This window comes from Rhinolophus sinicus, chromosome 5 (genome assembly GCF_057876585.1).
Source record: "Rhinolophus sinicus isolate RSI-liver-muscle chromosome 5, RSI-T2T, whole genome shotgun sequence".
Taxonomy (NCBI): domain Eukaryota; kingdom Metazoa; phylum Chordata; class Mammalia; order Chiroptera; family Rhinolophidae; genus Rhinolophus; species Rhinolophus sinicus.
The window spans coordinates 110,865,452-110,879,619 of record NC_142505.1 but is presented as its reverse complement, the minus strand read 5'-3'; the positions used below and the strand labels follow the sequence as shown (position 1 = coordinate 110,879,619).

Below are 14,168 nucleotides of genomic sequence, written 5' to 3'. Positions count from 1 at the left end.
CATGGAGGGACCCCCTGCTCCAGCCTCATAAGGGGTGGTCCCGGCTTCGCACTGGCCCCTCTCCCAACAGAAAGGCCAATGTGCTGAGAGCGCTTTCCAGGAAGCTGCTGTCCAGGGCATTGGCCTGGAGACCAGCCCTGCTCTGCCAAGCTCCGTGAGGGGCTGCCTCCTGCCTGCCCACTGCCAAGCCACCAAGAGGCCAGGGGGCCACAGTGCGCCTGTCTCAGACCCTTTGCTCTCAGTTCACCCCCAAGCAGCCTGTGTCCTAACTGTGCTGTGCAGAAAGAGGAAGAAAGACACACAGGCCATCGCTGTGCGTGCCAGGCCAAGGCCAGGTGTGCTCGGAGAACCTCGCCGCCATCAGTTACCCAAGGCCGCGTGGGGCAGCGGGTGTCTCAGGGGTGGGTTCTAGGTCTACATCTGACCAGGGCAGTTGTCCTTGGGGATAGAAGAGGCAGCCCCTTATTTTAGGACACCCGTGAGCAGAGAGGGGTTCCTTCCAGGGCAGGGCTGGGCCATCTAAGGCCCTAATTCTTCCCTCGTCCAGCCAAGAGCTGTTGCTATGGCAACCCCAAGGTGCCAGCAAGACCAGGCTGCCGAGGCCGCTTGGGCTGGGCCACGCGGACACCTGAGCATGTCTCCTCGCCCAAGTCTCTTGCTCCCCCCACTCCAGGGCAGGGAAGGGGGCAGAGGACCACCCTGGGAGCCCCGTCCCTACCTGCTGCCCATCGCATCTCCTCCACGAAGCACCCCTCGCAGGCTGCCCCGCTGGCCCTCAGTAGCCCTGGCTCAGCGAGCCGCAGGACTTTGGTGGTCTGTCTGCGTCCACCAGAGAGGAGGGCCCCTAGAGGGCCACGTGAGGCGGGGACGGCGGGGCAGTCTGCACCCATCATGACCGCACCGGGGGGGGGGGGGCAGGCGGGCAGATGTGCACAGCTTAGTCACAAGGCTGCTCTATGAGGAGAGGACGAGGCAGCTGGAAGGTCACGTCTACTCCCCAGGCAGCAAAGCGGAATACTTCCTCGGTCAGGTCGCCATACACCCAGCGCAGATCTGAGCCTGTGTCAACATGCCCCAGCAGGCGGCCAGGGCCCCCCCCCCCCAGGCAAGGGCCATACCACATGAGGAGGGCAGGGGAAGGGGCTCTGAGACAAGCAGAGACGCTTGGGGAGGGACTGGCCGTGGGGACACGGGCAGCTGGCCATACATGGGGCCGTCTGCCTGACCTGTTTCCCGGACTGGATGATCCTGGGTGGGAGCCGCCCTGCTGGCCTCCGAGCCGGCCCAGGAGGAACCTGCTGTGAGAGGCACCTGAGTGACAGGGCCTCAGGTGTGGGGTGCGGGGAAGCTGCCCGGCTGGTCTCCTTCTGTCTGCAGGATACACCTCCGGGCTCCACCCACTCAGGCTGCTCTTCTTGGGACAGGAGGGGACCCGGCGCCTCCTCCCACCACCCTTCCTGCTCCCTATAATTTGATTTCTCAGGAGCAGGTGCCCATGGGGAGCCCCAGAGATGCACTGACCTGGGTACAACCAGACAGAAGCAGACTGCAAGTGTGCGCAATTGTGCATGTGTGTGTGTGTGCAAGCACAGATGTGTGTGAGCATGGGTGTGTGTGTGCACACGTGTATGTGTGTGCAAGCACAGATGTGTGAGCACGGATGTGTGTGAGCATGGGTGTGTGTGCACACGTGTATGTGTGTGCAAGCACAGATGTGTGAGCATGGGTGTGTGTGAGCACGCGTGTATGCGTGTGACCAGCAGGTGCTCAGCCTTCCCGCCCGTCAGCATGGAGCCTGGCGGCTGCTCCCCCACCTACGACAGCGGCAGCGAGGCGTGGCTGCCGGAAGCTGCGTCCTCCAGCAGAGCCCGCGGGCTGAGCCCAAGCCCTCAATTATCCCGGGGCACGTCTGCAGAGCCCGCTCAACCTGAACGGCCCTCAGCTATTTCTGACTCTGCTGTCAGCCCCCTTCCTGCTGAAAAGTCGTTTTTGGGAAAACAAAACAGACTGAAGCGGCCAGGAGACTGCCCCAGCCTGATGCCCCCTCTCCCCGGAGGCAAGGCCGTGACGCGGCATGAGCTGGTGGTCACCCCGTCTCAATGTCTCCCGCTTAGAGCCGCCAGCGCACTCGAGACCCTTCTGGTGGCCCTAGTGAGTAGGACCTTCTGAATCCAGAAGGCAGAGTGAGAAGGGCCCCAGAGAGCGTCTGCGCCAAGCTCTTCATTACGGCGGGAGCTGAGCCCTGCAGAGCGGCCGGCCAGGGCACTCACCCGGGTCAGCAGCTGCGCAGGGCGGGGTGACTCTCGTGCCCTCTGGGCGATGCTGGGACATGGGCTGCCTCGCCTGGTCCCTGGCAGCCAGTGACCATCTGCAGGCAGTGGCAGCTACCTCGGCCCCACAATCTGCTGTCTGCCCTCTATATTTTTCCTTTCACTTTTGTCCGTCTATCTGACCCATAAATCCTCAGGGAGCACTCTGTGTGCCAGGCCTTGAGCGTGTGGAGGGCAGCAGCCGGGGGCAGCATGCTCCTCCCGTCACAGAGCTTAGACGACAGGTGGGTCTGCCAGCACCATCAGCTCTGGTCCCCTGGTCAGAAACTTCCTACCAGAAGGCTTGGCAGCTCCAAACTTGTCCTCTCAGCACCCAGCAAGCCCCCGTGGGCCCCTGAGAGCCAGACAGCCCTGGCCCACGGGAGGAGCTTGGAGGCTTGGTGCTTCTAGTGTTTGGGGGGCCGGGAGGCGCTCCGCTCACCTCCCAGGGCCCAGCTGCATGCTTTGGCAGCATCGAGGATACCTCCCTGGCCCACCAATGGCTTTCACCCCATTACTTCAGCCCCCTGTGGGCACTGCCAACACTGACACCACCCAACCTTGCTACCCCCACCCTCCAGGGACGGGCCGACAGTCACAGGTGGAAGGTGTGACTGCAGAACCAGCTCGAAGTGGTCCTGTTTCTGACAAGACGGCCACTTTTCAGAGACAACACCCCAAACTGAAGCCATGCGGTGAAGCACGTGCAGGAGAGCGCAGGCCTCTCTTTATCCCCGAAGCCACAGGACCGGGCAGGACCGGGACTGGGCCACACAGCCCCCTCAGAAGCCAAGAGGCTGCTGTCTGGGGGTCCGGTGCTGAAGCCCCTCACGCTAAGGTCCAAGGTCCTCCCATGAAAACCTGCCCCCAGCACTTCTGCAGCCCTGTCCCCCAAGCCCCTTAAAACCCGGCCTGGACCCTGGATAGAGGAGACAGATTTGACTGGTGTTTGCAGTCTCCTTGCAGTGACCCAAGAGTAATAAAGGATCTTTCTTTCCCTCAAAAGCCAGTGCCATCGTCTTCAACCTACACACACGGGCGGCAGGCAGACACCGAGAGGAGTCAGAATGGGGGCCGAGGGTCAGCGGTCTGGCCCTGCCCCTTGGCGAGGTGCGCCAGCCACGTGCCCTCCGAGGCTCTGGCGCCGGCTGCGGGCAGGCAGGCCTACCTTGAAGATGAGGCAGTCGTCCTTGTGCTCGGCGTACATGGACGTCAGCCGGTACTGGCTCTCCCTGGTGATGTCCACCTGGTAGCCCGTGAGCGTGTAGCACACTTTCCGGAACTCCTGGATCTTGGTCTGAAAGACCTCCTTGAGCCGCTGGTTTTTCAGTTCTGCGCTCTCCACTTGCTTCTTCAGCTCTGTGGAGGGAGGAGAGGTGAGCTCACAGGCCACGAGGGGTCGCAGGGTGCCAGGGGCAGAGGGCACTGACTGCAGGGCGAGGAAGAGAGCCCTGCCATGTCAGCAAGACCTGACGTGTGCCTAGCACTGAGGGACCAACAGCCTGGCCTTCTGGTGGTGAGGGTGATGAAGCTATTCGATTCAGAGCAGCAACGCACTGTGCCCTGGTGACAGACAGACACTCCCTGGTCTGCAACCCAGTTCTTGTGGCTGAGAAGCAGCCAGGTATGCGGGGGGCGTGACAGCAGAGGTCATTCAGGTCGTGTTGCCCTGCGGTCCCCTGCAGGTCACCCAGACATGAGGCCACAGGCTCCCTCGGCGGCAGGGTCTGGGCGGGCCCACCGTCAACCCTGTGCAGGCCAACCTGAACAGCACAAGGCAGAAGCCCTGAGCCACCTGCCATTCCCGCCAGCTTACAGCCACCACAGGAGAACCCAGCCGTGCGAAGCCATCAGGAGGATATACAGCGATTACCACGCACCCTTCACCCAAGGTGCCGTCCCAGTGATTGAAGCCCGATGTAGTCCCCATTAATGAGCGAGCTGGCTCCCCTCACACACACGCACATGCAGTTGTCTCCAAAGCCACATGCTTCCTGGGCTCCCGTGTGGAGGAGGACGAGGAGCCCCCTGCAGGGCCTCGGCGTGGCCCTGGCGGGACGGGAGCCCAGCTGGCCCAGGCGGTGGGAAAGCCTCAGGCCTCTGGGCCCCGGATTGGAGTCCTGCCCTCCCTGTGGACTGTGAGCCCCAGGACTCCCCACTGTGACAGGGACAAGAGTCCCTCCTCCTCAGGCTGTCACAGGACCTGCGGTGTGGCTGCTCTCATCTAGTGCAGGCCGGGGCACCACCAGCTCCTTGGCGGGGCTGAGACGTGGCAGGGTCAAGTCAGCCAGTTTAAGACGAGCGCTCAGTCAGGGTCACTCCCTGGAAGAGGGGAGGGAGACGAGGGGCAGGGAGCCTGCATTCCAGGGAAAGAAAGCCAGTGGAGGCCCTTCCCACCTGCGGCCACGAGCCCATCGCCGAGCCCTCCGGCTACTGGGGCATGTGGGACATGTAGCCACCTTCAGGGGCTGTTGTGAGGATCGTGCTAGGTCCAGGGGGGCAGGGCAGTGAGTGCTGTGCGGGTTCAGCTCTGCCTACCGATGGCGGGAGCTCAGCTGGCTACCTGTCTGTGAGGCGGGCAGGGGCAGATTCTCTCCCTGTTTTGCAAACAGGGACACCGAGATTTACCCCTTGGTCACAGACACGTGGCAGAGGCTGGGCTGTTCAACTTCAGGACCAAACTCTCAACTACCTCACAGCCTCTCACACTCTGGAACACGCCGGCTTCTGAACACACACCCGAGGTTCTGTCTATACCGCCTGCCGCTCTGTGGGCAGCCTGGTACTGGCCGTGCTCTGGTTCTGAATGAGGACTCCTGACACCAGGACCCTGTGCCTGCCGGCCTCTCCACGGCGCATGGCGGGGCCGCAGTCGGCGCCTGCCCCTCTGGCCACACGCCTTGCCCTCACCTGCCCCCCATTCATCACCGTCTCCGCTGCCCCTGGCGGACACTGCTATTCGCAAGCTGAGAGCCTCCCTACTGGGGATGTGGGCACAAAGCCCTTGATTAATCGAGTAATCAGACTATGACATCCAAAGGGTAATTGGCAGCTCTGACCCCAGTGCCCGGCCCGGAGCTGTGCAACCAGCCCACCCAGGATGGATCCGTCAGCAGGCGGAAACCCTCCTCCAGCAGGAAACACCCACTGACCACACTTGCGCAGCGATATTTCACCCTTGTCAGAAGCTGCATGGCCTTGAACGGATCTCAGGTGTCCAACATGGAAAATTAAATTTTGGTAATAAATGCAGCCTGACCTTGGAGAAGGAAGCAGCCGCGCTGCCCAGATATCCAAGTGCTGCCTGCCTGTCCCGCGGTGCGTGACTCCCACAGGTAGATGGCCTCAGTGGGGAGTGGGGGCCTCGCCTCTTGGGGGGACGTGCCCTGCCCTGAGGGGCGGGTGCGGCCACACGCGCTCTTTGGGAGCCAGGCACCAGGACCCGGGACAGTGCCCACGCCTCACCCAACACAGCCCTCACACTGCTACAAGGCAGGTATCGTGTCCCCTTTGACACGTGAGAATATGGGGGCTTGGAGACGGGGCAAGGTCCTCAAGGTCACACGGCCTGGTGGAGGTCAAGAGGGGCCTAACGCCGTCTGCCTGGTCTTGGGGAGGCCTGAGGGCTGCAGCTTTCAGGCCAAGCCCACCTTGATGAAGTGAGTTCAGGGAGGGAAGCTGTGAGCTGTCACTGATTTGGACACAGCGGTCAGTCTCCTGACCCCGCCATTATTCTTGTAGTTCAATCGCTTACATAAATGTGAATGAATAATTCACATGACGGTTGGGATTACATAAATAAAAGATGGCCTTCCGCCTTGGCATGGCATTGTTGTGATGTAGCCTCCACCAGAATGTGCACGGCTTCCTCAGCCCAGAGGCCAAGGGCCAGCGGTGACCCCTCTGCAGCCCCCGCAGCCATTCCATCAAGGCCTGGCAGCTGGTGACGACCACATGCGGGCAGACAGGGCCAGCAGGGCACACAGCTGGCTGTCAGGTCTGCTGAAAGCTCCATGAGCTCCCGGGCCGTCCACTGGACCTCACCCTGTGTGCATGTCCCAGGCCACTCGGGGTGAAGACCTCGCACGTGCTCTGGGGAGTCCGGCCAAGGCGTGCCCATCCGCTCCCCTCCAGGACGGTCAGCCCTAGGATCAGGCCGACCCTCTCTGAGCCCCTGCTGAGGCCCAGATGCACCCTCGCCTCTCCTGCCTTTCCTGTTCTTTGGCCCCTGCCCGCCAGGCACACTGACCAAGGACACCGCCTGTAACCACCACCTTTCCTGTCTGTCCAAGTCTTCCCTTCTCACCTGTCCTTGGCGAGGTCCCCTGCACCCCCTGCCCTCTCCGCAGCCCTCTGTGTGGACTCTCTGTAAGTACTTGGTGAGGGACAAGGGGCGGGAGGGAGGAAGGAGGCAGTGGACAAGTAGATATCAGGGAAGACAGGACGCGATGGCAGAGGGGCAGGCAGAGGCTGTGCGGGCCGGGGACGGGCGTGGAGGCCAAGCGGGCAGCGAGCCCAGGGCTCCTGAGCAGCACCGGCTACTCTGCCCGGACGTGCGGCCTGGGCCAGGCTCTCTGGCTGCTCCGGCCTCGGCCAAGGGGCCATCTGACAGCTGACCTCCACCCCGCCTCCACCTGGCCCCCACACCTGGCACCTGGAATTTCAGAGGCAGCTGGGAAAGCTCCGTGGGCAGGATTCAGAACCAAAATAAATCACGCTGTTAGACAGAGGCTAGCCGAGAGAAAGGCCCCCCCGAGGGAGGGGCCTCAGGGCAGAGCGTTTACCGCACACGTCTCCGCAGATCCAGTTCACAGCCTGAAATCTGGACAATGGCTTTATCGTGGGGGGGGGGGGAGGGTGAGAGGCAGACAGACAGGGGGGCTGCAGGGACGCAGAGACAGCACATGCCAGGCCCAGCCTGGTCTCTCAGGGTCCCCGCACGTGGTCTCACTGGCCCACAGAGCCCAACTGTGCCTCTGTTTCACTAAAAGTACACACACCACAGTGATTCAATTTCCTTCTTGCCAGTTTGTAGGCGAAAGGGCAGGGAGCGGGGTGGGGGTGGGCGACGGAAACGGTCCCTGTTCCACGCTCTTACTCAGTCCCAGGCTGCCAGCATCGCAGCAGCTCATCTGGCTCTCAGACCAGTGGAAGGCGACCCCCACTCGCGGCCAGGACCTGCAGAAGGGGCGCAAACACCCAGCACTGCCAGCATTTTCCTCTAAACTCTGCTTATTCTTCAGAGTGTTCAGACGAACATGCAGACAAGACAGCAGCAGAAACACTTTTAAAGATGCAAACGGCTCTTAGGAGGGCAGCCCCTGTGGTCAACTGTCCACATCCCTTCTTTCCTGTGGGCCTGAGCTGTGCCTACACCCAAGCCAGGCCAGATGGCACCGGGCCATGGTCAGCTGGGCCGTGGGCAAAAGGCACTGGGTCTGCTCCTGCCCGGATGCCCTGCTGGCAGTGGCCGCCCTGTCCCATGGCTGAATTCTGGATGACAGACACACCGCCAACCACCTCCCACTCCGAGTGTCGCGGCCTCTGCATCCATCCTAGGACATTGCAAGGCAACGGCTCCCCGCTGGTGCGCTGGTCTGGCCCACGTGAGTCCAGAAGGATGGTGATAGCACAGCAGGTGCCATGGGGGCTCAGACACCCTGTGGGGAAGCCAGCCCTTCACATGGAGGCAAATGGCATGGAAGCCGTGGAGACCCCGAGTGGGGAGCTGGGTCCAGCCCTCAGGGTGGCCGGACTCCAGGGCTGCGCCACGGAGCCGAGCAGCCTCGGCCCACGCCGGCCCTGGGGGTAGGGTCAGGCCCTATGTCCTCCCTACCCCATGTCCACTCTGTGGCCTTACGGCCTTTGCGAGTGACCAGCCCACGCCCTTGCCAGGTGAGACCACGTCTTTCTTCATAGCGTTGTCTTCATAGCGTTTATCATAAAATAGAGTATTATAAAAATTCTGCATTAATGCTTATTTCTTCCAGGGGTCAGTGAGCTCAGAGGAGGTGAAGGCCAAGTCTCTTCGTCATTATTGTGTCCCCAGTGAAATGCAAGAAGCCTGGAGCATGGAAAGTACTACTGCCATTTCTCCATAAACCCTAAATCACAACCCCCAGGGAAGCTTTGTAGTCAGTTTAATCAAAAGTAAAGCACACGAGACCTCCCCTGAGACACAACGGACGGAACACACGTGTGTCTCCCTCTCCCTCCAGTGATGACAGTGGGGGGAAGGGCAGCAGCATCTGGGGTGGACAAAGTCTTAGGAGATGAGCAGCAGATGGAGGCGAGGAAGAGACTCGGTAGTCCTGGAAAGCAGGAAGTGTCTGGCTGGTGGGGATGCCAGAGGGCCACAGACAGCGGCTGTGATGAGGACCAGAAAAAACAGTATGGGTGGAACCCCGTGGATGGTGTCTGAGGGTCTGCAGAAGGGGCGTCAACACTGCTCCGTGTCCCGCCAGGTGATGGCCCTGGTCTCCTGAAGAGGAGACACGAGTGCCTGGTTTAGGGACATTAGGCTGAGCTAAAGGGCAAGGTGACGTGCCTTCCAGAACAGGGCTAGGAGCAGACTAAGGACTGCCCTAGCATCTGAGGGCCAGGCCTGCACCCACAGGGAGGGCGCAGGACCCGGGGGGTTTGCCGGGAATAGACTCTGTGTGAGCTCAGGCTGTGCAGCCAGACGGGGGGCCAGCAGGGCGGGGCTGCATGTCGCCTCTGAGTCTGCAGGGGCAGCTGCTCCTTAGCCCAGTAAACATGTCGGTGATGCCCCACCCTCCCCACCCCTTCGCTATCTGGGCAGACGTCCCCGGGAGGAAAGCTGAGAGGAGGGGTGAGGACGCGGCCCAGGCCACAGCCCAGAGTAGAGGAGCCTCCATAGCAGCGCTCTGCACGGGACCTGGAAGCAGCTTTTGAAATTTCCCTTTGGGGACTCAGGACAGAGTTATTTTTCTTTCTGAAAAGTGAATAAAGAACACAGTCAATGCGGAGATTTTTCGGGCTTTAGAAACACAACAAAAAGTGCTAGGGCGCATGCAGGCCTTGCCAAGGGCAGCCGGGCAAGTTGGGAGGCTGCAGGGGCGCGGGGCACTTTCTGCACTTTGACAGGAACCAGGTAAGCAGTCTCTAGCTGGGCTCAAGCCCAGGAAGGCCCACTGCCCGCCAATCTCTGCCTCCCAGCCTGAAGGGGTCTTCAGGGCAGACAGCATGCTCCAGGGGACAGGAGGACGGTGCTGTCACTTGAGTCAGGCTCAAGGTGCCCAGGACAGGCAGAGGGAAGTGACCACTCAGTGTCTAAAAGATCTGGAGAAAAGACACACAGTAGGGATGGCCATCACTAGGTGGGAACTCAAGCCATGAGACTGGACATGAGGCCACACAGGAGCAGCTGTCCCCCGTGAAGACCGTGACGTGCTGGGTCTGGAGCAGATGCAGGGAGGAAGGCAAAGGTGTCCCCAAACTTGGGAAGGGAGCCTGGGGGAATAAAAACCAGCTGTTGTGCGTTGGTCCCTGTGGCAGAACAAAGACAGAGGGACCCCCCTGTGCTGCAGAGGTCTTTACCTTGCTCAGCCCACCCTCACCCAGTGCTGGGAGGCAGGGACCTGAGATGGTGCTGCGGGCTCCACAGGTGACACCAGGCCGCATGGCGCTCCTGGGCCTCCCAGGCAGGTGTGGGGAGGGCTGGCTCTGCCAGGCCCAAGGTTCCCAGGGATGAATTATTCATGTCTCGCAACTCCTAAACTATTTCAGTTTTACATTTTTAAATATTTAATAATTAGGCATCAAATATTTATGCAGTTTTATTAGCAGCTGTGGGAGTTGGCACTGCAGCCTGTGGCTGTGGGTCTGTGTCCGGGTCCTGGCAGGCCATGTGGATGGAGGACAGGCCAGGCCTGTGGGCCGGACCCATGCCCCAGGCACCGTGCACAGCCGAGGGGGCCGCTGAGGACTGGGCACCAGCATGCTGCTGGGCTCCTCTCGGAGGCTGCCTTCCTGTCCCAAATCCACATTTCAGGGCAGAACCCAGGGTGGCTGGCAGGCACCGAGGGGTACGTGCCAGTCTGCCGAGATCCTGACGTGCCTGTGCCAGCCGGGCGGCTTCAAGGTCCCCCGGCACGCCTTCCCCACTCAGGCAGGGAGGCCTTTCCAAGGAAGGGCATGGCAGGGCACTATGGTCTCCAGCTGCTGGCTTCAGCGACAGGTGGACCGGACCCCACTGCCCACTGCCCAGCGCCTTCTGCTGCCCAACTGTCTGAAGCCGCAGCCCCCGGGACCCAGTCTCCACTATGAACCAGTGTCCCCCCGCTGGGCCGGAAATTGCACGTTTTAACGAGAAAAAGACACTCGCTCTGGAATTATATGCAGATGAGCAGTGCGTGTGCCACCACCAGGCTGCCTGGCAGACGCTGCCTGGGTAAGCTCGGTGCCGGCTTTCAACAGGGGCATCTGTGTGATTAACGGCTCACTCCGGCAAACAGCTTGTCACCTTGCACAAAAATGATCTGAAAAGACACTAGCAATTACAGCCCACCAGATTATGGGGTGGGAGAGTCCCGGGGTGACAGGCAGGCACTGATGTGACATCATATTCTTAGGAAGGCTCCCTCCCCCATTGCTGAGAACACAGAGCGGTGGAAGCCCCACAGGACGCTCGCCCTGAGCCTAACGGGGCAAGAGGCTCCCAGCACTGTGGGCCCTTTGGGGAGTGAAGGGACAGCTGAGTCTTGGTGGGAGGGCACAGCCTGCCCCTTACCCAGGCCTCTGACAGATGTGGGGACAGAGGTCAGTGCCCTGCTCAACGTCACCAGTGAGGGAGCAGAGAAGCCAAACACTCAAGCCTGCAGGGTGGGATGGGTCCCCAAGGCCGGCGGGCAGCACCAGCGCTGCCCTGAGGACCCGCTCTTGGTCACTGCCTCAGGTGGGACAGGTTGGCCTCCCTACCAACTCCCACCAGGGGCGCCTCTGGACCCCCGAGTGTGGTACCTTCACAGAACTCACTACCTCTGACTTATTTGTACTCATTTCTCTGGGGTTTACCAGCACACGGCCAGGCTCACACACCCACCAGAGCCAGACACCATCAGCGGAGAGAAGCACACAAGAGGTACATCACGCCTCAGACTCCCGTGATGTAAACTGCAAAACACCGCTGCCTGACCCCAGTTTCCAGCACCTTCCTTCTGCATGTGCCCAGCAGGTGGCCTGTCGGGCTGGCTGGGCAGCACAGAGGTTAGTAGTCACTGCTGGGGGACAAGGGCAGGCGATGCCGGCCGGCATAGCACGCCTGCTGAGGTGAGCTCACGGAGTGCATGGTGCTCTGGCTGCCTCCAGCCTGTGCGCTGGCTGTGTGTGTCACTGAGTTCCGACAGCGGCTTCCCGAAGCCTGAGCCCTGGAAGTCAAGCTGCCCCTCAGAAAAGGGAGGCCTTTTGGAGCTCATCTTGTATTGACGGAGTCCCTTCCCAGTCAATCTGCCTGCTTTCTGAGAGTTTTCCATCTTCTCTCTCTCCTTCCTTTGAGACAAGGCAGTCTATTAAAACTGCTAATGTATGCAGCAGGCCGCGACCTGGAATGCAGTGACTCCTTCAGGCAGCAGCAGATCAAGGAACAGGACGCCAGAACGGGTTGAGCAGCTGCAGCCGCCAATGGGAGAAGGCTCTGGGAGGAGGGAAGGCGAGGGAGCACAGAGGGGCTCCCGGGGGCCAGGGGGCTCCCTGAGGGGCCAGAGGGGAAGGATGCAGTCTTCCTGGCAGGTCCTGGCCTGCAGATGGCCTCCCTGGGGCATCGCGTGGGGAGAGTGAACAGATTAAAGCAGGTTGGCTCTGCCGGTCAGGAAGAAAGCGCCAGGCAAAGCACACCCAGCCTGAGAGTGGGAGGGCGCAGGAGGGGGCTGCCTGGGTGTGAGCGCCTCACGGTCCAGGACAAACCGCAGTGAGGCGCTCGGCCCCTGTCTGGCCTGGACAGCAGCCCTGGTGTCCTGGGAATTCCACCAGCTACAGCACATATGACCCCCTTTCATAATTCCCCACGGCCCAGCACAGTCCACCCTGACCACACAAGAGCCACAGAACCATACACGCACTACCCTCCACTGTCACGGCAGAGCGAGGCGAGGGAGGGGCGAACCCTAGCCTGGGGGCTGCCGCCCATGGGTGGCATGGCTTCCAGAGCGCCCCCCACCCCTGCCCCCAGCAGGCCCACTGCTGGACGGTCCGGGGCCACAGTATCTGTCCCAGGACTGGGCATCTAGCTGCGCTCACTGCTGCTACACACTCCCTCCCTGAGTCCTAATTAAAAGGTGAGAGTCAGAGGGAGGAAGTTACAGCAATGGATGGATCGCCTCCCAGAACCAGGCAGTCTCCTCAACCAGCAAAAGGTGTAAGTGGTTAGGGAGGCCGAGGTTATCCAGATGGGCCCAACATCACCGTGAAGGTCCTTCCAGGAAGACAGCAGCAGATCTAAGGCTGCACTGCTGACTCACAGGGAGGGTCAGGGACAGGCTAGCAGCCAAGGGCTGTGGCCGGCTCCAGGAGCTGGAACTGACAAGGAAACGGCTTCTGCCCGGAGCCTCCAGGAGGAGACGATGGGTCACGGCAGCCATGGGAAGCTAACAGGGGTGGCTTTTCTGAGGGTATCAGCCCTCTGGCTTTCAGAGTTGAGCTTGCCCTGCCAGTTACCAGCAGCGTGAACCGAGCAGCCCCCGTGCCAGTGGCTTGGAGACGCTGGCTGGTTATTTGGGAGTGTGCTGTGTGTCTGGCACCATCCTAGGCTTGGAGGGCCCAGCGGGGACACAGATAAAACCCATAATGAATAGGACAGACAGGTAGTATTCCAGAAGCTGGTAAGCGCTATGGAGAACAAGAAGTGGGGGCGGGACAGGCAGCCAGGGTGGGGACAGCTGGCCAGGAGCAACTCACTGGGACGCTGAGCCTCAGCAGTCCTCGGGGAAGCTGGCATGAGCGGGCAGCCCACTGCAGGCAGAGGAAACCGCACCGGGTGAGTGCTGGGACAATTCAGGAAACAGAAGACGCGGGCTGGTCAACTCAGAAATGCACATGGAAATGCGAAGTCGATAAAAAGAAGAATGAGGTGGCAGGACTCACGTCCTCAAGGCTGTAGGGTGCCCGTGCAGACACAGGGAACAGAGCAACAGAACAGCCTGGAACGAGACGTACACTGTCAACAGTTTCGAAAAAGCAGTAAAACAATTCAATGGGGAAAGTCTTTCCAACAAATGGTGCTGGAATAACTGAATATCTGAACGGAAACAAATGAACCTTAACACCTTCTTCACACCAATACAGAAATTAATCTGATGTGGCTCAAGGGTCTACATGTAAAAGCTTCTACCCCAGGAGACTGCAACGTTGGGTAAGCACTGTTTTCTTAGGACAAACAGAACACTTAAGCATAGAAGAAAAATGTATAGATGAGACTTCATCAAAATTAAGAGCTTTTGCTTATCAAAGACTGTATTACAAAATCATTAGAAGAAAACAATCAGGTAAAAAATGGGTGAATGATTTACAAAGACATTTCACCGAAGACGTATGAATGGCTAAGAAGCACATGCAAATGTACTCTGTTGCTGTTAGAGAAGTCACCACAGAAGACGCTACTTCACACCCGAGAACAGCTAAGATCACCAAGTGGAACAAGAACCCATGCTGGGGAGGGGGTGGGGCACCAGGAACCCCATACGGCCAGTGTGCAGCGGGGCGGCCGCTTTGGAAAACAACTGGACAGCTTCTTAAAAACTTAGCCATATACGTACTGTACAACCAACCCTGCCATTCCACTCACACTCAGGAGAGACGTAAACCTAAGTCCATGGAAGACTTGGGTCCGAATGTTCCCAACAG

The 14,168-nt window shown here is 60.2% G+C and overlaps 1 protein-coding gene across 6 annotated transcripts in view; it reads right to left on the bottom strand.

The window, feature by feature from the left end:
- The window catches only part of MAD1L1 (mitotic arrest deficient 1 like 1), a 283,750-nt gene that overhangs the window by 29,274 nt on the left and 240,308 nt on the right, over nucleotides 1–14,168 (bottom strand). For all 6 annotated transcript variants that reach the window (XM_088798795.1, XM_088798799.1, XM_088798796.1 and 3 more), the window contains one exon: nucleotides 3,478–3,668. In XM_088798795.1, coding sequence (XP_088654921.1) covers nucleotides 3,478–3,668 — 191 coding nt within the window. The remainder of the gene's footprint in view (nucleotides 1–3,477; nucleotides 3,669–14,168) is intronic.